At 51.7% G+C, this 24,742-nt stretch overlaps 2 protein-coding genes across 2 annotated transcripts; both read left to right on the forward strand.

Moving 5' to 3' along the window:
* Positions 1-968: 968 nt before the first annotated feature.
* On the forward strand, positions 969-6,989 carry RABGGTA (Rab geranylgeranyltransferase, alpha subunit). The gene is made up of 17 exons (XM_006835388.1): positions 969-1,047; positions 1,361-1,414; positions 1,575-1,685; positions 2,042-2,166; positions 2,336-2,523; positions 2,758-2,961; positions 3,282-3,365; positions 3,452-3,534; positions 3,624-3,725; positions 3,835-3,940; positions 4,032-4,083; positions 4,250-4,338; positions 4,471-4,559; positions 4,652-4,768; positions 5,716-5,829; positions 6,062-6,149; positions 6,780-6,989. The coding sequence occupies exons 2-17, from the start codon at positions 1,412-1,414 to the stop codon at positions 6,926-6,928; spliced, it is 1,704 nt and encodes a 567-aa protein (XP_006835451.1). The 5' UTR covers positions 969-1,047; positions 1,361-1,411; the 3' UTR covers positions 6,929-6,989.
* Positions 6,990-10,533: 3,544 nt separating this feature from the next.
* TGM1 (transglutaminase 1) lies at positions 10,534-24,293 on the forward strand. Its single transcript, XM_006835522.1, is given in 14 exon segments — positions 10,534-10,981; positions 11,105-11,293; positions 12,309-12,557; positions 12,906-13,024; positions 13,159-13,266; positions 13,628-13,802; positions 14,192-14,330; positions 14,457-14,560; positions 17,599-17,687; positions 18,178-18,331; positions 18,444-18,725; positions 18,869-19,029; positions 19,423-19,559; positions 24,068-24,293. Coding segments are annotated over 14 exon segments (2,580 nt in total).
* Positions 24,294-24,742: the final 449 nt, after the last annotated feature.

The following is a 24,742-nucleotide window of genomic DNA, read 5'->3' on the forward strand; positions in this document are numbered from 1 at the left end:
AAATTGAAACTTTCAAGACATCTGGGCAACAGTTATCAGTGAGTGTTATCAGTTTACAGGTAGTAATTAAAACCATGAATGTGGATGAAGTCAACCTGGGAAAGTGTAGGGTCAGAAGATCTGTGAACCAAGGACAGAGTTCCAAAACGCCTCAACTGCAACCAGTTGAAACCTTGGATTTGTTAACATTCTCCGGAGACAGTGTGTAAAGTTGGAAGGGGTGAGGTAAGGGCCCTGGAAATCACCAACGTTTAGGGGAAAGGATGAAAAAAGAAGAGGTGAGCAAAGGTGTAGAAGAATTAGGTCAGGGGTGCCAGGTAAAAGAAAGTAGGCCTCCAACGTCAAATGGCTGCTTAGATCAAGACAGAAAATAGGAAACTGTAGCCATTAAGGAGTCAGTGATCAGTGCCGCCAGAATACAGAGAGTGGGTGGGGTGCGAGCTTTCTGGTTGTTGGAGTAATCTCTTCAGCCGGATTTCAATTCGCCGTAGCTGACAAGTTAGAAGCTGTGTCTCTGTAGGATAAGCACTAGACTGCTAACCACAAAGTCAGCCGTTTAAAACCCCTGACTGCCAATCACAAGTTGGGCGGTTCGAGGCCACCAACCGCTTCACAGGGAAAAAATGAGGTTTTCAGCTCCTGCAAGGATTTGCAGCTTCGGAAACCCTATACAGGGTTGCTATGAACTGGAACCGCTCTACGGCACTCAATAACAACTGAAGGAATACCAATCCCCAGGCCCTCGTACAAGGTTTGCTAATTTCAGATAGGTATACAGTTGCGCACGCGCACTTTTGCACACCAAAAAGCCAACAGAACTTTGCTTTTCCTAGAGACAGCCCGAGCAGAACCTTGGTTTACCTGCCTCCGGACCCAATTTACTCAGTTTCAGACCCCGCCCCAAGCCTGCAGGCGGCGTTGCAGCTAAGAGAGAAAGAGGAAGAAAGACAGGAAGAGAGACCCGGGGCGTAGCGCCGCTCTAGCCCACTCCTGAGCTCGGTGGTGGATGCCGCAGCTCCGCGTGTCCCACGCCTCCTCCTATCGCAGGTGGGTCAGCCCACGGTGAGCAGGAGTGTCTCCGAGCTGTGGGGCGGGCGGGTAGGTAGTGACAGTCTCCCGTGCGCGGAGAGACTCATCGCCTAAATGTTCCGGCTCCAACGGATCGAGCTATGGGCAGGGCCGTGAGGGTGGAAACACGGGTCCAAGTGAGCGCCTCCTTCTGAATGTGCACTGCCTATTTTAGGACCCCTTTACATCCTGGTGAGGGGGTTCTCCGTCTTGGCAAGGGTGCAGCTTCCGGGGGGACCGCTGGGGGCGGGCCTAGTGGGGCGGGGCTCCCATGATTGACATCTTTTCCCAGACTTCAGGAGCGACCCTTGTACCCCTCTGTCCTGAACCCTGAGCCGGGACAATGGTGAGAACCCTGAGCCCAGCCCTTCACCTCGCATGCCCACACCCTCGCCTCGCATAACTTTGCCTCAGTTTCTTTGTAAGAACTTGGGGCTCACCAGTGAGGGGGTCCATGGGTCTGCCCCTGCAAGGATAGCCAACACCCATCCCACCCATCCCTCTAGCACGGACGACTGAAGGTGAAGACATCGGAAGAGCAAGCTGAGGCCAAAAGGCTAGAGCGGGAACAGAAACTGAAGCTGTATCTGCAAGCCACGCAAGCTGTCTTCCAGAAGGTGGGGACCTCAGAGGTAGCCCCCCACAGGGGACTCCCTTGGTATAGCACAGACCAAGAGTTGAGCCCTAGAACCAAATTGCTTGGATCTGAATCAGGGTTCTATCACTAGCTATATGACATTGGAAAAGTTACTGAATCTCTCTTGGCCTTAGTTTACTCATCTGTAAAATGGGATTAATGCACCAACAACATAAGACTGTTGTGAAGATTAAATGAGAGAACACATATAAAGTCCTATGCATAATACCTGTCACATAGTATGGAACTCACAGAATATTTGGTAATTTTATTTATGTTATTTAACTCTTGGTGGGAGGATGATATGATCTCTGACCTTGTTACCTACCTCCTCAGCGCCAGGCTGGCGAGCTGGATGAGTCAGTGCTGGAATTAACAAGCCAGATTCTAGGAGCCAACCCTGACTTTGCCACCCTCTGGAATTGCCGGCGAGAGGTGATCCAGCAGCTGGAAACCCAGAAGTACGTAGAGGTTCAGGGACCCAGGAGAAACTCTCTCCCTAGCCCTGGCCCCACTGCCCCTGCCTGGGCCCAGGACTGGAGGAAGGGCATAGGCAGAGAGCATTGGGAGGTTGGGTGCAGGCTGTGGTCAAGTATTGGAGGGCCTGATTCCCCTCTCCATTGGATATAGGTCCCCAGAGGAGCTGGCTGCTCTGGTAAAGGCAGAACTGAGATTCCTGGAGAGCTGCCTGCGGGTGAACCCCAAGTCCTATGGCACGTGGCATCACCGCTGCTGGCTGCTGAGCCGCTTGCCTGAGCCCAATTGGGCCCAGGAGCTGGAGCTGTGTGCCCGTTTCCTCGAGGTCGATGAGCGGAACTGTACGTGCCTGCAAATTCTGTGTCCACACCCCTCACCTGCCCCACATCCTGGTATTGGAGCCTCAGTAAGGCCTAGAGTGGGGAGGGATCTCAGGAGGGCCCACTGAGCTGATAGCAGAAGGGATGACAGCTGAGTGCATCTCCTGTGGAGTGGGTATAGGTATTTCTGGGGGTACAGCCAGGGAGCTCCCCTGGCTCTGCTAGTGAGGTATGCTGTGCCCTACCCTACACCAGTTCACTGCTGGGACTATCGACGGTTTGTGGCTGCCCAAGCAGCTGTGCCCCCGGCAGAGGAGCTAGCCTTCACTGACAGCCTCATCACCCAAAACTTCTCCAACTACTCCTCCTGGCACTACCGCTCCTGCCTCTTGCCCCAGTTGCACCCCCAGCCAGACTCTGGACCACATGGGCGCCTCCCTGAAGATGTACTGCTCAAAGGTGAGCATGGTGAGGAGTGCTAGAGAGGGCCAGCACTGCTCCGCATCCGCCCTGCCTACCCTGGTATTTAATCAGTTGGGTTCATTGAGCATCTACTTTGTGACTGGCTCTGGAGTACATAAAACCCAGCTCCTTAACTCTAGGGAGCTCAAATGTTGATGGAGCAGATAAGACTGGAATTTGCAGCTGCTGTTTAAGGCTGGTATATAAAACAGGGCAGGAGGTATCGTAAGGAGAGGACATGCAGAGTGTGGGTATTAGGGTGGTCAGAAGCCTGCCAGGGCTCTGACCATGCCTACATGTCTCCTTGGCCCCCACAGAGCTGGAGCTGGTACAGAACGCCTTCTTCACAGACCCCAATGATCAGAGTGCTTGGTTCTATCACCGCTGGCTCCTGGGCCGAGGTGAGAAGTTAGGGAAGGGCTAAGTGTTTGAGCTTTGAAGGCATAGAACGGGATTCCAGGAGACCTGAGACTGTCTCTCCCTGCAGCTGACCCCCAGGATGCCCTGCGCTGCGTCCACGTTAGCCGGGATGAGGCCTGTCTGACTGTCTCCTTCTCTCGGCCCCTCCTAGTGAGTCCTGCAGCTTTTGCTCAGGGGCAACCTGGGGTTGTGGGTCTAGCGCCGTTGGGGCTAATGGGTCTCCCTTTGTTCCTGGCTAGGTGGGCTCTGGGATGGAGACCTTGCTGCTTATGATTGATGGGTCTCCTCTGGCTGTGGAGTGGAGGACCCCAGATGGCAGGAACCGGCCCAACCACATCTGGGTATCCCAAGATTGGTGGACCAGAAGCGGAGGGGTGGGGGGAGAGGGCTAGGGTGGGACAGTCAGAAAAGTGGTGAGGCCAGGGTATCTCCTTGACCCAGTGCTCTCAGCTCTGCAACCTGCCCACCGCCTCCCTCAATGACCAGTTGCCCCAACATACGTTTCGTGTCATTTGGACAGCAGGCGATGCTCAGAAGGAATGTGTACTGTTGAAAGGTGATACAGCCTGCAGCTTGCCCCGTCTGCAGCAGCCCCCATCCCTCACCTCTCATGAGTGTCCCCTCCTGCCCCCTGCTTTTTTCCTTAGGCCGCCAGGAGGGCTGGTACCGGGACTCAGCAACAGATGAGCAGCTGTTCAGGTGACATTAGGGAAGCACACAGACAGGGAGAGGACAGTAGACTCTGGACATTAGGCAGCTGGGGCAGGAGGCTAGGGGCTTGGGGAGATAACCTGAGACCAGACACTGGGTACTGCCGGTACCCTAGGGCTGTGGCATCACCCTGTCCCACCTTGCCTGCCCTCAGGTGTGAGCTGTCAGTGGAGAAGTCCACGGTGCTACAGTCTGAACTTGAGTCGTGTAAGGAGCTGCAGGAACTGGAACCTGAAAACAAATGTGAGGCCTCATTCCTGGAGCCCCTATTCTCCCGTGTTTCCCCTCAGGTGGTCTCTTGGGAGAGCAGGAAAGGTAAAGAAAGGTTGGGGAGTAGATTCAGGAGAAAGACCCCTTTGCCCGCTCTTTCCTCAGGGTGTCTCCTCACCATCATCCTGCTGATGCGGGCACTGGACCCCCTGCTGTACGAGAAGGAGACGCTGCAATACTTCCAGACCCTCAAGGTAAATTGGGCTTCAGGGAACAGGTAAAGGGGTCCAGTGGGCAGGGAGGAAGGCAGCTGACATGCAGATCTTGCCCACCCCACCCCTGCCAGGCGGTGGACCCGATGCGGGCTGCATACCTAGATGACCTGCGCAGCAAGTTTCTGCTGGAGAACAGCGTGCTCAAGATGGAGTATGCTGACGTGCGTGTGCTGCACCTGGCTCACAAGGTACCCACTGCCACTTAAGCCTTCCACAGGGTCCTGTCTTTCATGGCCTGGCCACCTGCTGTTCACCCTCGCCATGCTCCTGACAGCCCTTCGGTCCCCTGTGCCTTCCTGGATATTTCCTTCCCACCAAGGTTGAATTCATCATCTTCTTCCAAGCCTACTGCTCTTCCAGGCCTTGTCGTATGTAACTTTCCCCAGCATTCTTCTTGGTTTCTTCCTGCCCCAGTTTCCAATCCTGAGTCACCAAGACTTTCTCACACTGCCCCTTCTAGTGAGCTAGTTACAGGTTCATTCTTCCTGGAGTGACCCCTCACCCGTCCACCTCCTCATCTCTCAGTCTTTCCCATGCTTCTCACCCTGCAGCAGGTCCAGCATCTAAAGCCCAAATCATTTCCAGAGATTTCTGACAAGTTTTCCTTTTGTACCTTGTTGTTATGTGCCGTGGAGTCGGTTCTGACTCATAGCAACCCTGTACAGAGTTTCCGAGGCTGTAAATCTTTACGGGAGCAGAAAGCCTGATCTTTCTCCCTTGGAACAGCTGGTAGTTTCGAACTGCTGACTTTAAGGTTCTCAGCCCGATTCATAACCACTATGTTACCAGAGCTCCTTTTCGTCTTTAGTCCTTCCCAATCAGTCTTCCTAACACAACAGTTTTATCACATCACTGCCGCCCACCTCCACTTCCAGCAGGTGGATTCCCCAGACTCATAAGCCCACTCCTGTGTCTTTGTTTACCCCAGTGCCCTCCAGAACCCTCTGTAACTACCCCTTCCCAGTCCACTCCTCCTGGACATCTCTCAGCACTCACTGTCACACGTCCTTGATGTCTAGCTTCCACCTTTTCCTCACTTAGGGTCTGTGTGGGCCCCAGAGAGCAAGTTCCTAATAAGCATGGCTGAGGTCTCACCCCGCGGTCTCATTGGGTATCTTCTCTACCCTCTCCTCAGGATCTCACAGTGCTCTGCCACCTGGAGCAGCTGCTCTTGGTCACTCATCTTGACTTGTCACACAATCGTCTCCAAGTCTTGCCCCCTGCTCTGGCTGCTCTGCGCTGCCTTGAGGTAAATCACTAAAGCCTTTATTGCTGCCCTACGTAGTCCTTTCCCCCTTCCTCCACCTTCAGAAGTCTGCAAAAGAAGTCCAGAACCTCCCACTTAGCTCCACCCACTCCCACCCCTGACCCTTTGAGTCCTTCCAGGCACTGGAAGCTGATCATCCTCAGTTGCTTAGACTAGTCCTGTACTGGCCATTTCCTGCTCTGTCTGGTGTTACCCCACCTTCCTGACTCTACAGGTGCTGCAAGCCAACGATAACGCCATCGAGTCTCTGGATGGTGTCACTAACCTGCCCCGCTTACGGGAGCTCTTGCTGTGCAACAACCGTATCCTTCCTTCTTGGTCCCTTTCAGACAATGGGAGGGTGGGGTGCCACACTGATGAATGATAAACAGTAAGCAGACTGGGTGACACCCTGAGGAGGGAGGACACGGGGAGCAGGGGCTGAGGAGGACTAGCTGAGGGGCTGCATGGGCTGTCATTGACCTGCAGTGGCTGGTTCTGTAGACTGGGAATGATTTCCTGAAGCCAGAGTTCACAGACAATCGACCAATCAGGAAGTTTCTTATCTTTTTTAAAAATCTAGACTTCTGATTTGTCTCCTGAGAAGTAGAAGGTCAAGCAGCCTTTGGCCTGCATTTCCACTCGGCTGTCCTTGGCCATTACTGAGTAGTGGGTGCCTCCTTAGCCTGGGCTAGCTTTCCACTTTGCCATAGTCTCCACCGCTCCTTCATAGACCACAGCCAGGCTGCTTCACGTACTTCCTGCCTCCCTCCTGTTTTTCGCAATCACTGCCATGAACCTTACTCCCTTACAGGGAAGCCTGTGAGATACCCATCAAACAGGCTTGCAGGCCTCCATCCCCTGCCTCTTGAGGGAAAACACTGATCGGTCCATAAGAGCCATGGATGTGAGGGAGTCTACTGAGATTTCCTTGACTCTCCTTCCTGCACAAGGCCTCCAGCAGCCCACAGCACTCCAGCCACTTGCCTCCTGCTCTAAACTGGGCCTCCTCCACCTGCAGGGCAACCCCCTGTGCCAAGCAGCAGGCATCTCGGAGCAGCTGGCCGAACTGCTGCCTTTAGTGAGCAGCATCCTCACCTAAGAGGATGCCTCTCACCTTTACCCTTAACTTATTGAGACTGAATAAAGAATGAAGAGACCCCCAATTTGCTGACCAGCTGTCTCTGCCGCCGCCACCACTGCTGCCACATCTGCTGAGAAAGGAGAGGGAAAGAGACTAAGGGTGTGTCTGCGTACCTCTCTGCTCTCATTTCATGCTCTCCAGGCCCCCTGTTCCTATCATGGAGGACCACAGCCTCACTGTTAGGGCAGTTTTCAGGACTGGAACTGGCTTTGAGTCCACTCTCTGGTTTAAGTCAGGGCTGGGTCTAGGTTCCAAGTTAGGATTGAGATTGGACTTGGTTCAGATTCAGAACTAGAAAGCAACGATAAGTTTCTTCAACTGGAAAGATTCCCCTATGACTCTGTTACGGAGCCCTAGTGGCACAGTGGGTTATGCATTGGGCTGCGGTTCAAACCCACCAGCCACTCTGGGAGAAAGATGAGGCTGTTTGCATAAAGATTTGCAGTCTTGGAAAACCTATGGAATAGTTTTACTCTGTCCTATTGGAGTCCTGCTGTGGCACTGTGGGTTAATGCACCAGACTGTAAAGTCATTTGAACTGCAACGTCGGTGGTTCAAGCTCACCAGCTGCTTCTTGGAAACCCTATACAGGGTCGCTATGGGTCAGAATCAACTTGATGGCAACAAATTGACAACAACAAACCGGATCATTATGAGTTGAAATCGACTCTGACAGTGGGCAATGGGTAATGACCCTGTTCCTTGCAGGTAGCCCATGTCCTGGTTCATTCATCAAAGCTGAAAAGGCTTGGGTGTTCTGTATTCCCACAAGGAGTGGCGCTGGACTCCCTTCCTTGCTCCATTCTGTTATAACAATAGATGAGTTCGCATAAATAATGTCATTTGGTTAAAGAATTCTTTAAAAACATTTGATCCTGACAAGAAATTTGGCGTGAGATGATTTAGTCCATTGTCTTGATGAAACTGCTATTAAGACTCACCCAAAGGTACTGACCTTCAAGTGCTGGATCCAAAATCATTTCTACACCTGTCTAGGAATTCCAGCCTTATGTTCTTTCTTCTGTATGAAATGGTTGGGCCAGAGGTATGGCCTTAGCAATCTGAGGTACTACTACCATGGTGTCCCCCACTCCCTCCTTCCCCCCACCCCCAGCACGCATGTACATGTCCTATCTTGACTTTGAAAGCCCTGAGGCATCAGGGCCTCCTGAACTAGGAAAGGAGCGGCTCAGGGGTCAGGACACTGAGTCAAACCAAACTGGGTGGGGAAAGAGAAACTGCTCAAAACAAGGGTGAACGGGTGTGACAAAGGCATTCTTCTGTGCTCATGGGACACTCAAAACCTTGCTCCTTCCCATCTTCAGAGTGAGATACAACAGGCCTTCCACGAAGCTCTTGGGTTGTCTCGCCTCACACCTGCCTGGATTTGTATTTCCACTGAGGGTATTAGGTTGGAGGTAAGTTCCTGCCAGGTTCTGGGGCTTGAAACTAGACAGAAAAAGGTCAGTGTGGGTGTGGAAGACTGCCTGCCAGGTGCTGAAGCCTCTGTCCCTACTCCTGAAGGCACCTCCCTGCCTGATGCATCACCAAACTCAGCCTCTCCTAGTCTGCTGCCTTGTCACCTCTTGCCAGCCCTGTTTTCACTGTCTTCTCTTCAGTGACCTGTGATAGAGCTGGGACACCAGTGAGATAGAGGGTAAGGAGCTCCTAGCTGATGGGTCCCAGCTTTCCTGAAGAACTCCCAAGAGAACTTCCTTGACGATGCTTGCTTCTCTCTGCCTTGGGGTTCTCTCTGTGACATCTCCATATATCTCTCTCAGTGCAGGGGTGGAGTTGGGATACACATAGAGCAGGTGCCCAAAGCCGGTTGGTCAGGATTCCCAGCAAGAATTCCAGGGTGAAGAAGAAGAGGGACTCCCAACTGCAGCCTATCAAACATTCCTATGGAGGCAAGGGGGTACTCTGCAGCCTGGATAGGGGGCCTCAGTTCCCATCCAAACCCAAGAGCAAAGGTCTAAGCTGCCTTCAAGGCCCCAGGCCAGGGGGAGAAGGAAGAGATTTGCTCCTATTCTTATGACCCTCTACTCCCCCAATGTGGAGGGATATAGGTAGCACACTCATGCTGGGGGCTGTGGAGCAGATGGAGGAAGAAGGAGGGACAAGTGTGTGGGGGGTGGGGGCCACGGATCTGGTAGAGCCGGCAGATCAGGGGCTGGCTGGAGGAGCCAGTCTGCGGTCCTGGCTGCTGATGTCACAGTTGGCAACTGGGATCCATGAGCAGGATGAATCCCAGAACCAGGGTCATGGGTCAGTTTCAAAGGACTGAGGCTGGCCCAGATGCTGAGAGTTCAGTGGTTGGGTCAGCAAGAGCAAGGTGGGCAGCCTGAGTTGGGTAACAAGGTCTGCTGGACAGGGTTGTGGATGAAAGACGCTCCTTCCTGTGATGCTCAGGCATGCTTCCTGGCTCCTCACACACCATCTGACAGGAATCACCCTGGGATGAGGCTCCTCCATCTTCACCCTAGCCTCAACTCTCACAGACCCCCACTTGGCCTCCTTCCTAGCTCCTATTTCATCCACCCCTGCATCAGTTCAGTTCCTCGAAAGGGAGTCAGTCCTAGTTTCCCCACTTCCTGAGAGCCCTCAAGCCCTGGAGCTCTTTCTGGGTGTGTGTTGGAAGGAGTGGGGTTGGTTGAAGCAGCACCCGCCAAGCCAGCTTCCCCTTCCCAGCAGCTCCTCCCTCCCCCTCATAAACCATTCGACGGCCCGCCCCACCGCCTCACACCACACCTTCCATTCGCGGGCGGCATCCAACCTATCCCTCCATCCCTGTCCTGTCCCCTCAGTCCCGATCTGTTCCATCCCGGACCGGGACTCAGCGCTGCCGCCTCCAACGCTGCTACCAGGTGAGGGGTTCCTGGCCAATTGGACGCGGTCCCGTCAGGCTCCCCTACACCTAGACGCGTTGCTCCAGGACAGCGCAGGCTCCCGGTACCTGGTGCGCCCCGCCCCTACTGGCAGCCCGCTCGGGGATGAGCCGGCGGCGTGAAGATGCCAAAGACCTAGACCCCCGACGCCATTCACTTCCCTTTGCGGGGAGCCTTGGGGATCTCTAAGATATGGGCTATCTCGGATGCTTGGACTACTAGCACAAGGGACTATTTAGGGCCCTCATATACCGACCGCAGGGACACTGGAGACTCTGGCCTGCTCAACTGGGTCTTGAGGCTGTGACAAGTATTTGCGAAGGGAACTCTGAACATGTTCTGAGATAGGTTCTTGAGTGGGTTTCTCAATGAGACTACTTCTGGTTTTGGGATGTGGTTGGTGGGCATCCGTGTGACGGGAGAGGGGAATGCCCTTCTCTGCAGAGTGAGAAGCTTCTCTGGGTGAATCTGAACGGAGTCTTTGGGGAGGAGCTCTGCATGGGTCTAGATCAGATTTGCTCTCTATCTCTGCATGGGTCTAGATCAGATGTGCTCCCCATCTGGCTGAAGCTGAGTCAACACTGGATGGAGGTGGACTGAATGGGGCGTCCTGGGTGGGTTTCTTCTCTCAGTGTGTGATCCGAGCACCCTTGCCTCTCCCTCACAGGTACAGTGATGGATGATCCTCGGTCGGATGTAGATCCTTCGTCGGATGAAGGTCCTCGGTCGGATGAAGGTCCTCGGTCGGATGAAGGTCCTCGGTCTGATGTGGGTCTTCGGTCAGATGTAGGTCTTCGGTCTGATGTAGGTCCTCGGTCAGATGTAGGTCCTCGGTCGGATGTAGGTCCTCGGTCGGATGTAGGTCGCTGGGGCGCGAACTCCAGGCCCGCTGTCACCCCTTCACCAGAACCGGAACCGGAGCCAAGCAGACGTTCTAGGCGCTCTGGCGGCAACTTCTGGACGCGCTGTTGTGGCTGCTGCTCACGTCGAAATGCAGATGATGACTGGGGATCTGAGCCCTATGGCAACCGAGGCTCCAGAGGTCGAGGGTCCAGTACTGGGAATCGCAGACCTGGCTCCCGGGGGCCCCCTGTGAACGCAGCCGGAGATGGCACCATCCGAGGTAAGACCAGCTCCTACACCCTATCAGCTGAGGGGCCTTAATAGTGCCTGAGGTTTATTCTGACTTCTTTCCGGAGCTGGGAAGCTAATGAGGGACTTCACTGACCAGAGATTGGCTTTGCAGATGGCATGCTGGTGGTCACCGGTGTGAATTTGCTGAGTTCACGCTCAGACCAGAACCGCCAAGAGCACCACACGGACGAGTTCGAGTATGATGAGCTGATTGTGCGCCGTGGGCAGCCTTTCCACATAGTTCTCTTCCTGTCTCGGCCCTATGAGTCCTCTGATCATATTGCTCTGGAGTTGCTCATCGGTCAGTAGGGCCTGGAGTGGGCCAGGGCCTGGGAAAGGTGAAGGGCCCCGGATTCTGACAGAAGGGTGGAGAGTGGCTATCAGGGTTTCCTGGCATTAGGGTCAAAGAGGCATCTTTAGGCTCCTCCCTCACCCCCCTCTCCTCAAGGCTAGCTATCAGATAAGTCAGCTATGAGTGTGTGAGTGTGTCCCTAGGTGTGTGTCCCAGGAAGGATTATAGTGTCTAAATTTTTCCAAGCTTGGCTTCATCAAGCCACCTGCCTCAAAGTATTTCCCCTTCACCTGCCTGCCTCCAGATCTACTTCTGCTTTACTCTATATGTTGTTCTTTCTAGGTTGGCTCTCTTTCCCAAAGGTGTGGCTGGTCCCCTCTCTCTTTTCGCTGGTCAACTCTGCCTGTCTCTATCTTTCTGTCCCCATGGCCCAGGGCAGGTGCCTCCCTCACTACGTTCCTTGGTGGCCGTTGTCTACCCAGGCTGGTGATTATACCATTGCCGGGGGTGGAAGACTCATCATACCCTTTGATTAGGGCCTAACCTTGCCCACCCCAGCCTTTAATTTCGCAGATACCCCCAGCACCTTCACCAGGGTTGCCTTTGGCTCTGGAGGCTGCAGTCTTACAGAGTAGGGAGGGCTGGCCATCAACATCCAGTCTGCCCTTTCATTCTGATGAGGAGAACTGAACCCAGCCAGGTGGTTTTGCTCCTCCCGCCTAGGCACTGGGACAGTCAGGCAGGCAGGAGGGTGACAGTGGCCCTGATAACTCTCCTCCCTACCTCTGAGCTCAGTTTCAAGGGGAACAGGTTTGGGACGTTGGACTAGAGCCCTGCCCCAACATGCGGGCAAGCATCGGGTGGGGACAAAGCTCACAGAAATTGTCACAGACTAAAATAATGACAACTCAGGGCCACACACACTGGCTCATATACACGCTGGGTGGGGCTGGGAGAAGTCCAAGACTTCATCCCCTCTCTTCTGGGAAGGCTCACCAACTAATTGCTACTTCTCCCACTCTAGGCAACAACCCCGAGGTGGGCAAGGGCACTCACGTGATCATCCCCGTGGGTAAGGGGAACAACAGAGGCTGGAAGGCCCAGGTGATCAAGGCCAGTGGGCAGGATCTGGACCTGCGGGTCCACACATCCCCCAACTCCATCATCGGCAAGTTTCAATTCACGGTCCGCACACACTCAGATGCCGGAGAGTTCCAATTGCCCTTTGATCCCCACAATGAGATCTACATCCTCTTCAACCCCTGGTGTCCAGGTGAGCCTGACAGAGTAAAAGCAGGGGTAGGCAAAAGGACATCCTTCTCCAGGATCAGACTGGAACCTGGATGCCTGGCCTAGAACAAACCACCCTCCCCATGTCCAAGTGAGGAGACTAGTTTCAGTGTAAAATGGAGACAAGCCCAAGGTCACAGAACTTCACCTCTCCTGGTAAAGGGCCCTGGTTATGACCACCTTCCATTCCTCCAGAGAGCAGTCCTGTCTGGCTAGGGGCTTCCCTCCTCTCTCTCTTGGTGGACTTGAGTCCTATAGAACTGGCCTGGGGGCAGTTGGGGCCCAGGGAGAGAGCTGAAGGGAGCCAGACATGTGTGTTCTGGGGATACAGATGACATCGTGTTTGTGGACCATGAGGACTGGCGGCAGGAGTATGTGCTTAATGAGTCTGGGAGAATTTATTATGGGACTGAAGCACAGATTGGTGAGCGCACCTGGAACTATGGCCAGGTATGGCCCGCTGCATATGGGAGTGCTAGAGGCAGGGGTGGGGTTGGAACGGGGGCAAGAGAGTGGGATGCTGGCTTGGGATTTGAACTTGGCGACACGTGGGCCATAGTCTCCCATGCTGTCTCCCAACTCAGTTTGACCACGGAGTACTAGATGCCTGTCTATACATCCTGGACCGACGGGGAATGCCATATGGGGGCAGAGGCGACCCAGTCAGTGTCTCCCGGGTTATCTCTGCCATGGTGAGCAAATCCCCAGTCCTGCCCCTGCCCTTGCAAAGGACATCATGGGAAGGTGTCTCATCCCTCTCTTTCTTCTTTTGCCTGCCCCCCTTCCACACATATATACACTTCCTCACTTCTTTCCAACTCCTGCAGAATGGAGGGCCAAACCCCACACTTGGCACAGCACACAATCACATTCCTGTGTCAGGCCAGGGGTGGGAAGAGGGGGACAGGTGGTTCAGTGGAGGGTGGGTGAGGCTCTGGTTGACATATAGCTCCTGAGGCATTTAGGAGTGAGGGTTGACACATGGTCAGAGACTAGAGGTTACATGACTGCCCTAATCTTAGTTCCTCAACTCGGCCCTCCTCTCCTGGGCAGGTTAACTCCCTGGATGACAATGGAGTCCTGATTGGGAACTGGTCTGGTGATTACTCCCGAGGCACCAACCCATCAGCATGGGTGGGCAGTGTGGAGATCCTACTCAGCTACCTACGCACTGGCTATTCCGTCCCCTATGGCCAGTGCTGGGTCTTTGCTGGCGTGACCACCACAGGTAGTGAAGGGACCAGGAAGGGAGGGAGGCTCCACTTTTGCCCAGCCCAGTACAGCTGTGGCTACAGTGCTGGGCACCAGCGGGGGAGTGAATGTAGGCTGCTCTTAATTATCATTAATTAGTGTTAACAACCTGGAGAGGCCTCAGGGAGAGGAGGGAGAAGGGACCCGCAGGAACTGATGGAAGCAGGAGGCCTGGTTTTCCCTAACCCCAATACTCCCTGACCCAGAAGACCTCCTAACCCTGATGACTCCTGACCCTGGTGGGCCAAGTCCAGATTAGCAATGCCAGTTGTCCTTTGTTCCTAATATTCTTAACCGAATGTCTGCCCTGCCCCCCACACTGCTGCCCTGTCCCTGGTCTTGACCCCTGACCCTGGATCTCTGCAGTGCTGCGCTGCCTGGGCCTGGCCACTCGGACTGTCACCAACTTCAACTCTGCACACGACACAGACACATCTCTCACCATGGACATCTACTTTGATGAGAACATGAAACCACTCGAGCACTTGAACCATGATTCTGTCTGGTGAGGCTAGTCTGGGGCTGGGCCATCCATGCCTGTGAGGGTGGGTGACTCGAGGGCCAGTGGTGAGCGACGGGCAGGGCAGTCTTAGGATGCTCAGAGACAGCCTTCCCTCGATATCCATTCCAGGAACTTTCACGTGTGGAATGACTGCTGGATGAAGAGGCCCGATTTGCCCTCAGGCTTTGATGGATGGCAAGTGGTGGATGCTACACCCCAGGAGACCAGTAGTGGTGAGGCCTGGCCCCTCTCCCTCCCCCATCTGGCAGCACACTCCTGAGAGTCAGCACTGAACTGGCCTTAGTGCCATGGCCTTTAAACCCCATATGGTTCCCACCTACCCAGCAACACTCACTAAGGAAGAAAGGTCTGGCAATCTGCTTCCCAAAAGATTGTCGTTGTTGTTGTTAAGTGCCGTCAAGTCAGTTCTGACTCATAGCGACCCTGTATAGGGTTTCCCAGGAGCAGTTGCAATCCTAACCAACCTTTCAGTCCAGTGCATTATCCTCTAGTGCCACACCAAGACTCCTCCAAAAAGATTACCGCCAAGAAAACCCTATGGAGCAGTCCTAGTCTTGATACGTGGGGCACCGTGAGTCAGAATTGACTCCATGGCAACAAGTTTGTTTCTTTGTGTTTTGTTTTTTTGGTTTGGTTCCTAAAATGGGCTTACCAAATGAATCACCTGTATGGACTTTAGTTTATTTTCACCTTTCTATGTAACTATCCAGACTCTTGGTGTGGCACTGCAGAATCAGCAGTGGACTGCAAACCACAGGGTCGACAGTTCAAACCTACCAGCAGCTCCTTGAAAACCCTATACAGGGTCCTTTGTGAGTCAGAACTGGTTCATTGACACTGGTCAACAACAATGTGACTATCAAGGGGCCCTGATGGCACAGTGGGTTACTTGTTGGACTGGTAACTAGAAGGTTTATGTAACTATTTGCTCCAGTTTTATTAATAATGGTTAATTCACACAGATGGCTCTAAATTCAAAAGATTCAAAATTATGTGAATGATTTCCCTCCCCCACAAATCCACTATCTTTACTAGCTTATTTACTTATATATCCTGGAGATAACTAATTAAAGGATATTTTGCTTACATATATTTTTCAAAGTTAAAATAGCCACTATACATGCATGGCAGAAAAGAAAGTCTAGAACAGAATAACAGAAAATGTAAAGGTTCCATGTTATTGTCAGGAGATTTTATATTTCTTTGCTCTGTTTTGGCTTTAAAGTACATTCCTAGGTCCCACCCAGACCTTTGCATCAGGTTTTCCTGGGGCAGATTCTAGGAATTTACATTTCAGAAAGTTCTCTTGTTGGTCTTTGGAAGATCAGCCAGGTTTGAGGACCATTCCAGACCTTTTGTGGGGTAGATACATGGGAAATGGAGCCCTGGAAAGGTGATGTGACTTTCTCTGGAGCCCAAATCAGTAGGCCAGCCACAGAGCTAATCCAGTTTCCTGATCATCAGGCTTTTCCACACTGACTCTCGCTTTCACCAAGTTTTTCTCCTGTCTGTCCATTGCTCACACTGAGTTATATGTGCAGGGTAGCAAAATCACAGGCTTGGGTTCAAAGAAGAAAATCGTCCCTATAACTCAGTCCTAAGATATAATTACTGTTGACATAACCTACCAGTCTCTTTTCTGGATCCACGTAGACATGTTTCTGAAAAAACCTGTACACAGTGTCCTCAGACAGGTCATTCACCCCTTCCTACCTTGACACTTCAGCCCAGGCAACCCAGCCCGGTGCTACCACCATTCCAGATCTCTCCTCGCCCTGGGTCACCTCTCCCTCACCTAGCCTGCATTCCTCCTCTGGTCTCAAACCAATCTCCTCCCTCTCAGTCACCTGTGCAACAGTGCCCCCTAAGTTCTGCAGCCCACCAAAGTCTGCTGTGTTGGAACAGCCAGCCTGGCTCAAGACACTGGAGATCTGAGCTCTAGTCCCTACCCTGAGGAAGTAGGAGGTGAGCCATGGGCAGAAGACAGGGGGATCTAGCACTAGCCAGACAGGGGCTTGATTCCATCTTGGTCACTTAGACACATGATCTTGGATCAGTACTTTGCATCCCTGGACTTTGGTGTCCTTATATGTAATATGGAGTTAATATGTATCTTATGGAGTTTGATATATGTGGCAAACAGTTAAGCGCTTGACTGCTAATCAAGAAGTTGGCAATTTGAACCCACCCACCCAGAGATGCCTCGGAGACAGGCCAGTTGGTATGCTTCTGAAAGGTCATAGCCTTCAAAACCCTGTGTAATAATAGTTTTACCATGAACATGTGGAGTTGCTATGAGTTGGAACTGAGTCAGCAACTAATAACAATATTTCATGTGGAATAGTTGGGAGGATGAAGTGAGAAATCATACAGTTGAAAGCCCAGCATCATGCCTGCAACATAGTAGTTCTTTAGTAAATGTTAGCTAGTGCCTTCCAAGGTCTCTGTATCAATTTTATGACAGATCCTGACATCTCCTTCACCTCTCTGAGCCTCAGTTTTTTTTCATCTGTAAAAAGAACATAGATAGCACTAGGTGATGGCTAAGAGGTTTTCCCATTGGATGGTCCTCACTTTTTATTCCATTTCCTCTCCTGCCAAACCCATCCTCCCTGACAGCCCATGTCCTCTAGAAAGCCCTCCTGAGTACAATAAGAAAAGATGCTATTTCCCACCCTCGCCCCTCTCACCTGCCAGTAGAGAAGACACCACTGGTTGCAGAGTGAGATGCTGTCCGGGATCTTTCTGGAATGGTGGTGTTGGTGTCAGTAGTCTCCCAGCCAGCAAGCAGAGCCCTAGTGGGCTTGGGGTTGCTCTTGAGAGGTTGGGGGCCTTTATTCTCTTGGGGCCACAGACAGTGGACATCCAGTCCTCACCTGTCGAGGAAAATTGTGTGGCAATGACTTGGTTATCAAGGCAAGCTTGTCCCTCAGCTTGGCAGGCAGTCCTCTCGACGGTCACACGTTTGCATCCACCCCAGTCCCAGCAGAGCTGTCTGGGCTGAGGAGAACTGACTGAGAGCCAAGAGGAGCTGTTCTCTTCTTGGTTTTCCCTCCCTGGATTGTAGTGGGTGGCAGCGGACCCTGAGTGATTGGGTGACAGTTGTTGGCCTTGTTCCAGAGGTTAATAGGTACTAGGCACTATGCCTGTGGAGTGGGGCTGGGTTCCCATGTGGGTCTCAGCCCAGGACCTGAGTGTCTCTCTTGGCCTCCATGGACCCCTCACCTCTGCCCTGCCCACACTCCCCTAGGCATCTTCTGCTGTGGACCCTGCTCCGTGCAGTCCATCAAGAATGGCCTGGTCTACATGAAGTATGACACACCCTTCATTTTTGCTGAGGTGAGAGCTGTGCCCAGGTGCTTTCTTAGTCCATCTGGATCCTGATCTGACTTCTCCGCTGACTGACTAGCAGAGCGACCGTGGCAAAGTCCCTCATCCTACAAGTCTTAGTTTCCTCCACTGTAAAAGGGGATAATAATGGCTGCCTTGCTTCCTATACTCAGGATCAAAAGACATAATGGGTATGAAACTACTTTATAAGTCATAAAGCCAGTGAACGAGCATAAGGAATTACTGTTATTAATACCAAAATGCACTGTGTGGAATCTCCCAGCTTCTTCCCTGCTCCTCCTGGCATCTCTGGCTCAACTTGAAAAATCCCCATCACCCCCCACCACCTCCCACCCCCACCCCCATTGGACTTCACTAGGAAGCTCCCAGTCTTGTGACCCAGGCCTGCCCTACAGCTCCAGGGATCCGGGGAAGGCCTGTCCCCAGATTCTCCAGGTCACTTCTTGCTGGCTCATACCTTGCTGCTGGTGCCCCGCAGGTGAACAGTGACAAGGTATATTGGCAACGGCAGGATGATGGCAGCTTCAAGATCGTGTATGTGGAGGAGAAGGCCATTGGCACGCTCATCGTCACAAAAGCCACTGGCTCCAACATGCGGGAGGATATCACTCCCCTCTATAAGCATCCTGAAGGTACTGCTTCCCCACCCTGACCATCCCAGGGCCCTGAGCCACATACTTTCTCATATCACTCCCTCAGAGCACCAGCCCACCCCCAATGGTCACCCTAACCTTCAACCCCCAGGTTCAGAGGCAGAGCGGAAGGCAGTGGAGACAGCAGCTGCTCATGGCAGCAAACCCAACGTATATGCCACGAGAGACTCAGCTGAGGATGTGGCCATGCAAGTGGAGGCCCAGGACGCGGTGACAGGGCAGAATCTGACAGTCTTTGTGGTGCTGAGCAATCGCGGTAGCAGCCGCCGCACCGTGAAGCTGCATCTCTACCTCTCAGTCACCTTCTACACAGGCGTCAGTGGGCCTGTCTTCAAGGAGAGCAAGAAGGAGGTGGTGCTGGCACCAGGGGCTTGTAAGTGCTCTTTCCCCAGCCCCATCCCAGGATGGCCAGTACCCCTCAACTATGGACATCGAGACCCCAGGAGCAGTGGGAAGCAGCCTGGGGAGACCACATCTGGGGAAGCAGGCTAGAGTGATGCTATGTCTTTTCCCCAGCGGAACGTGTGGTCATGCCTGTGGCCTACCAGGAATACCGGCCCCATCTTGTGGACCAGGGCGCCATGCTGCTCAATGTCTCAGGCCACGTCAAGGAGAGCGGGCAGGTGCTGGCCAAGCAGCATACATTCCGTCTGCGTACCCCGGACCTCTCCCTCACGGTGAGTACAGCTTGCTGGAACTTGAAGGGTGGTCAGAGAGCACTGGTCAGTGGCCAAGGGGAAGAAGAGACAATGCAAAGAGGGTACTAAGCCAAGAGTAGGCTGGCAAGATGAGCAGTTCCAGGCAAGAAAGGTCAGGGTCTGCCTCTGGACTTCCAGTTTCCTTACCTGTAAAATGGGATCTCATATCCCGGATAACTTGGATGGTAGCCTTGTTTGGAGAATGAGTTGGAGTTTCCTCTCTGGGTTTCAGTGAGCTGAGGCTTCTCTGAGGGGTAGAAATGGGGGCTCAGGAGAAGGGTTTGGTTCTAAGGAGTTTCTTTGGTGTTAGTATGATTGCCAGGTATTTGGTGAGGGTCTCTGATGTGGGGGGTGAACCTCTTTTTCTCTCAGTTATTGGGAGCAGCAGTGGTTGGCCAGGAGTGCGAAGTACAGATTGTCTTTAAGAACCCCCTGCCTGTCACCCTCACCAACGTCGTTTTCCGGCTTGAGGGCTCTGGATTACAGAGACCCAAGATCCTCAATGTCGGGTAAGTTGGGCCCCTCTTACGCATGCCTCTTGGTAGAACTTTGTTTGCTCTCTTGGTCAGAACAGCTCTGTTCTGTCAGGGACCAACAAGACAACTTGGAGACAGTGTTTTAGTAATGTGCAGTGTTTGGTTCTTGCTCTGCCTCACCATGTAGTGAGGGATCAGAATCCTTACATAGGAATCTATCTAAAGACTCTTAACTGTTACTTAGCATGGAAAGTTGATAAGGCATGTCAGGAACATTAACTTATTTGGAGATCCCAAAACCTTCTAGAGTGCATTAGAGATCTTCATGTGATTATTAGTAAAGCTTTGGAACCAAAAAGACATGAGTTTTAAATCCCAGCCCCTTTCTGCTTAGCTGTGTGCCCTTAAGCAAGTGATTTGTCTTTTCTAAGTCTCAGTTTTCTCAACTGTAAAATGAGGGTAATGAAAGTACCTGCCTCCTAGGGTTGTTGTTAGAATCAGATGGGTTGAGACATGTTAAAACATCCAACAATTCGGCTTAGTGCTTGGGACAAAGTAAGTGCTCACTTGGTAGGCGTTGTTTTTACTTACTGCCATCACACGCCCACTTTACAGATGGGGGGCTGGGGGCCAGTGTCTCAGTGGGTCTTCCCACAGCAGCATACACCATGCACAGGTACTCAAGTCCCTGACCTGGTCTGTGCCCTGAGGACCAAGTGGTAGTTCCAGAGCACAGGGCTCCACGCCTCATCCTTCACCCGGCCTGCCTAGGTCTGACTCCGACTGGGTGGAAGGGCATAGACAGCAGTTGTCATCTCGGACACAAACTCCTATGTGCCACTATGTACCTTCCCAAGGAAAACACAAAGGGAAAGAAGAGAAGACCAGGGGCTGACCTTTCAAGTCAGCTTCCCAAGGGAAAGAGTAAGCATTTTCCTCTTTGGGCAGGGAAAGCTCTGACTTATGGAAAGAGGAGTGGGGAGGAGAAGCAGAAGGCTCCTGACCACCTGCCTATCCCCTGCCACAGCAGGCTTTGCCTGGAGTAGCCTCCTCTTTGACAGTGAGTCTGTGAGGATTGTTATTCTGGTTCTTTGCCCCCCAGCCTGAGTCCTTGAAGAGGATCTGAAATACCAGGCTACCTTACAAGGGTCTCAGAGAATGACAGTGAGACTCCCAGGTAGTCTGTCTTACTGACCTTGCGCTAAAGTCATTTTTCAGTCTCCATTATAATGGAGGGCCCTTCTCTCTGCCCCATTCTCACCGACCCCCACCAGGCCTCTGCTTGCAAGTCAGGAAAGGACCACTGTGCTAAGTGTTGAGAGCTGGCCCCTCTCCCTAGCTGTGGGCTGGTGTGAGCCTCCCCCCATTTGCTGGCCATAAATGTGAGTTGGATGAGAGTTTCTCCAGGCAGGGCCTGCTTGAATGTTCGGTGGTGCCCAGATTGCTGTGAGCCAGGGCCAGAGTGTCCAGGACAGCTTATCGCCTCATGAGGGACATCCCTGAGCTGTTGGTTGAGATTTGTTGGATTCCAAGATGGGTGATACTTTGACTCTCCTTTGCACATCAAAGGCTGTGGTATGGAACTCCATTATACCACAAGATGTGCCACCCAAGCATGGTGACTGGCCACTTAATAAACATTCCAGAACGTACTCCTCCAGAAGACTGTTGTCACCACCAAAGCAGCCACCATGGGAAATTGGAAAATCTGTTCCAAACCCTCCTAGGGAATTTCTCCCAGGGTCTGAATCATACTCTTTAGAATGTCCTAAGAGTCCAGTCTCCTTCCTTAAGGGGTGATTTGCCTTTGGGAAAACAGCCTGGAGTCATTTCCAGCTAAGACTAATTAAGGTAAGTGAGCACGTTGGGTAACATGCCCTTTACCAGCAAAAATTGAGGCATGACTGTAAAAAAGAAACAGGCTGTTTGGTCTGTGTGTGTGACAATGTGTGCATTTGAACATGAGTGTGTGGTTTCAATTGACTCCAAAGAAAAATCCAAGAGGAGTTTTGTGGGTGTTTGTTTTTTTTTCTAATGTTTCAAACATCAGCAACATAGGCAGAACAAGTGCCTGATTAAAGGCCTGTGTCCAATTGGATGTCTAAATTCTGATGCCCTTGCCTGAGAATTGGTTTCATCACCTACGCTCAGTTAAAAACAGGCTCCAGCTTAGAACAGCTGATTTGTACTCAGCTTAAACTCACAAACAGGCGTGGCAAAGGCCTCACCTGACATTAAAACAAAGGCAGGGAGAGATCTGACATTTTCAATTGGAACTTGGAAAGCAGTTTCTCTTAGAAATGATGTTATATTTAAACAATGATACAAATAAACAGGAGTCCTGGTGTGACGCTGTGGGTTAATACGCTAGACTGCAAGATCGGTTTGAACCACAAGGTCGGCAGTTCAAGCTCAGCAGCGTTCACCGGAAACCCTATACAGACTTGTTATGAGTCAGCACTGACTCAACAGCAGTTGACAGCAACAACATAAATAAATAAACCTTTGATGTTGATGTTGTTAGTTGCTGTCAAGTCTGTTCCATCTCACGGCAACCTCATGTGTGCAGAGTAGAATTAGTCCATAGCCTTTTGAAGGTTATGACCCTTTAGAAGCAGATCACCAGGTCTGTCTCCTGAAGTGCCTCTGGGTGGGTTCGAACCAACAACCTTTCAATTAGTAGTTGAGCACTTAATTGTTTGAGCCACCCAGAAACTCCATAAAATATTGTAGTTCAATTATATGGATTCAATAAACTTTCAAAGGCTGACCTGATCCTATACAACCTTAAGCATTGTTGCTATGGAAACGTGGGCACCAATTTAAAACACAGATTTATAAGCAGTCAGAAAATAATATATTTGTTATTGTCTTAATTGATAGGCTTTCCATTATGATATATTATATTTTAGAACAACAGGTTCTCTTCTTCTCTCCTTCATCCCACCCTCTCATTTTACATTCATTTCCATTTTATGGGCTAGAAAGTGAGAACCAGAGTAGTTAAGTAACTTCTCCTAAAGGGCATAGTGGAAGGAATACAGAGTAGTCCAGGAAAGCAAGCTCTAAGCTAGATAGGAGAGCTGGTCCCTGGAGTTAGGGATGTCACTCATTCCCTTGGAGAACTGTGGTATCTGCCTGGATCTGTTAACAGTGAGGGTCCCCAAGGTAGGTTTGGGTCAAGTGGCTGAAGGTAACATATTCGAACCAGTAAGAGTTTTTGTGATACAAACACATTCGTTTTCAGTATCTAAAGTGTACATGCAGTTTGCTGGAGGAATCCAGAAAAGGATGAGATTCATTTTCCTGAGAGTGGGGTTGCTCAGGGAACCTTCACTGAGGAGCAGATAGTGACAGTGTACTTCTCAGGGCAGCCTGTGGTAGTGTGAGTGTACTGGGGTTCATTCCATGCAAGACAGACTGTAAGGAGTGAAGATGGTAAGCCAGGGAAAGGGGAAGCTGTTCAGTGAGGCTGAAGGCAAGAGGAATGATGGGGGTGATGAAGCTGCCTGGGTAGCAGGGCTGAGTCAGAGTGAGCCTGTGTGTCAGATGAGGCTTTATCTCACATGTATCCAGGAAGCCAAGCCCTTGAAGGATTTAGTTCACCCCTGGGGGGTTAGGAGAACAGACTGGAAAAATGAAATGGGAGGTAAGAAAGCCAAGTAAAGGCTGGAGAAATTGTTATTCCCAAAGGAGTGGTTTATGGAATCGATTTTTCAGAGGTCCACAAAAAAGGGGTGCTGGTGGAATAATGGCACTGTAGTATGTACGTGGGTGTAGGTGTGTATATATCTGAGTCTCTCTCTGTCTCTCTCTCACACACACTATCAAAATTGACAACTGTCTGTTCTGGGAAAGGATTTCTTTTCTTTTTTTCTGAGACTATATCCTTCCAATATATTGGTGCACTAAATGCTATCTCTTTAAATGCCATTGGAGTCAGTTCTGACTCATAGCCACCCTGTATAGGGTTTCCAAGGAGCCACTGGTACGTTTTTACCTGCCAACTTTGTAGTTCAAACTGACATTGCAGTTTAGTGCTTTATTCTACAGTGCCACACCAGGATTCCTGATGATGTAGTAGTTGATAATTAATTTTCTTAAACTTATTTTCTTGTAAAAAAATCAAAAGGATTTAGCAATACTGTTGGGCCCCAAAGTCTTGTTTTGAAATTTTCTTTGTTTTAGCAAGCCCCAGGTGAAGCCAGGAGACTCTGGTTGGTCAGGAGTAAGGTGTAGAAGGGGGTGTCTCTCAGGTGGTGCCCACAGTCCTTGTGCAAGTGGGAATGAGAGCAAGGAGGGAGGATCCCAGATGATGAGATTTCCAGTTCAGGCGGCTGGGTGGGTGGCTGGCTGCTGATCTGGCTCTGCGGAGGCTGCCCTGGGCTCAGTCTTTTTCCTGGTTGTGGGTGGAAAGTGCAACTAAGCCAAGAAATGCCTGTGGGACTCTACCTCTGCTCCCTCCTTTCTGGCTGCCAAGAATCCCTTCTTACATCCCTACTTCAGTCACTGCAAACCCATGACCTTCTCTCTGCCCTCAGGAACATCGGGGGCAATGAGACAGTGACACTGCGCCAGACGTTTGTTCCTGTACGGCCAGGTCCCCGCCAGCTCATCGCCAGCTTGGACAGCCCACAGCTCTCCCAGGTGCATGGTGTCATCCAGGTGGACGTGGCCCCTGCCTCCTGAGGCAGGAGCTTCTCAGACGCTGGCGGCAACAATCATTCAGAGGAAACCATTCCTGTGGCATCTTGAGGTGGGGCTTAGCCCTGGGCCAGGAGCAATGGGACTGGAATCAGATGAGCAAGGACACTGCCCCAAAGCAGGGGCCCCCACAGAGTGGTTCCACAAGGGCTCAGTTGGGGTGGGGGCCCTGGTCCCTGGGGAGGAAGCGATCTTTACTTGCAGTTAGTGGCACAGATGCTAATAAACTGTTTTTTAATGAAGCCTCTCTTCTGTCCATCTGTCAGTCCAGGTGAGGCCAAGGAATGTGAGCTCGTGATCTGTCCTAGAGATGGACAGGACCTTTCTGTCACCCCTGGCATGGCTGGCAGGCTCAGGTGGTGCTGACATAGTACAGCTTCCAATATTTAATGTAAAATCTTATGAAATAATCTTAAATTATTAACACATTTTATTATTACTATGATTGTTGTTGTTATGTGCCGTGGAGTCGGTTCCGACTCATAGTGACCCTGTACAGGGTTTCCGAGGCT

This window comes from Chrysochloris asiatica, unplaced genomic scaffold (genome assembly GCF_000296735.1).
Source record: "Chrysochloris asiatica unplaced genomic scaffold, ChrAsi1.0 scaffold00017, whole genome shotgun sequence".
Lineage (NCBI taxonomy): Eukaryota > Metazoa > Chordata > Mammalia > Afrosoricida > Chrysochloridae > Chrysochloris > Chrysochloris asiatica.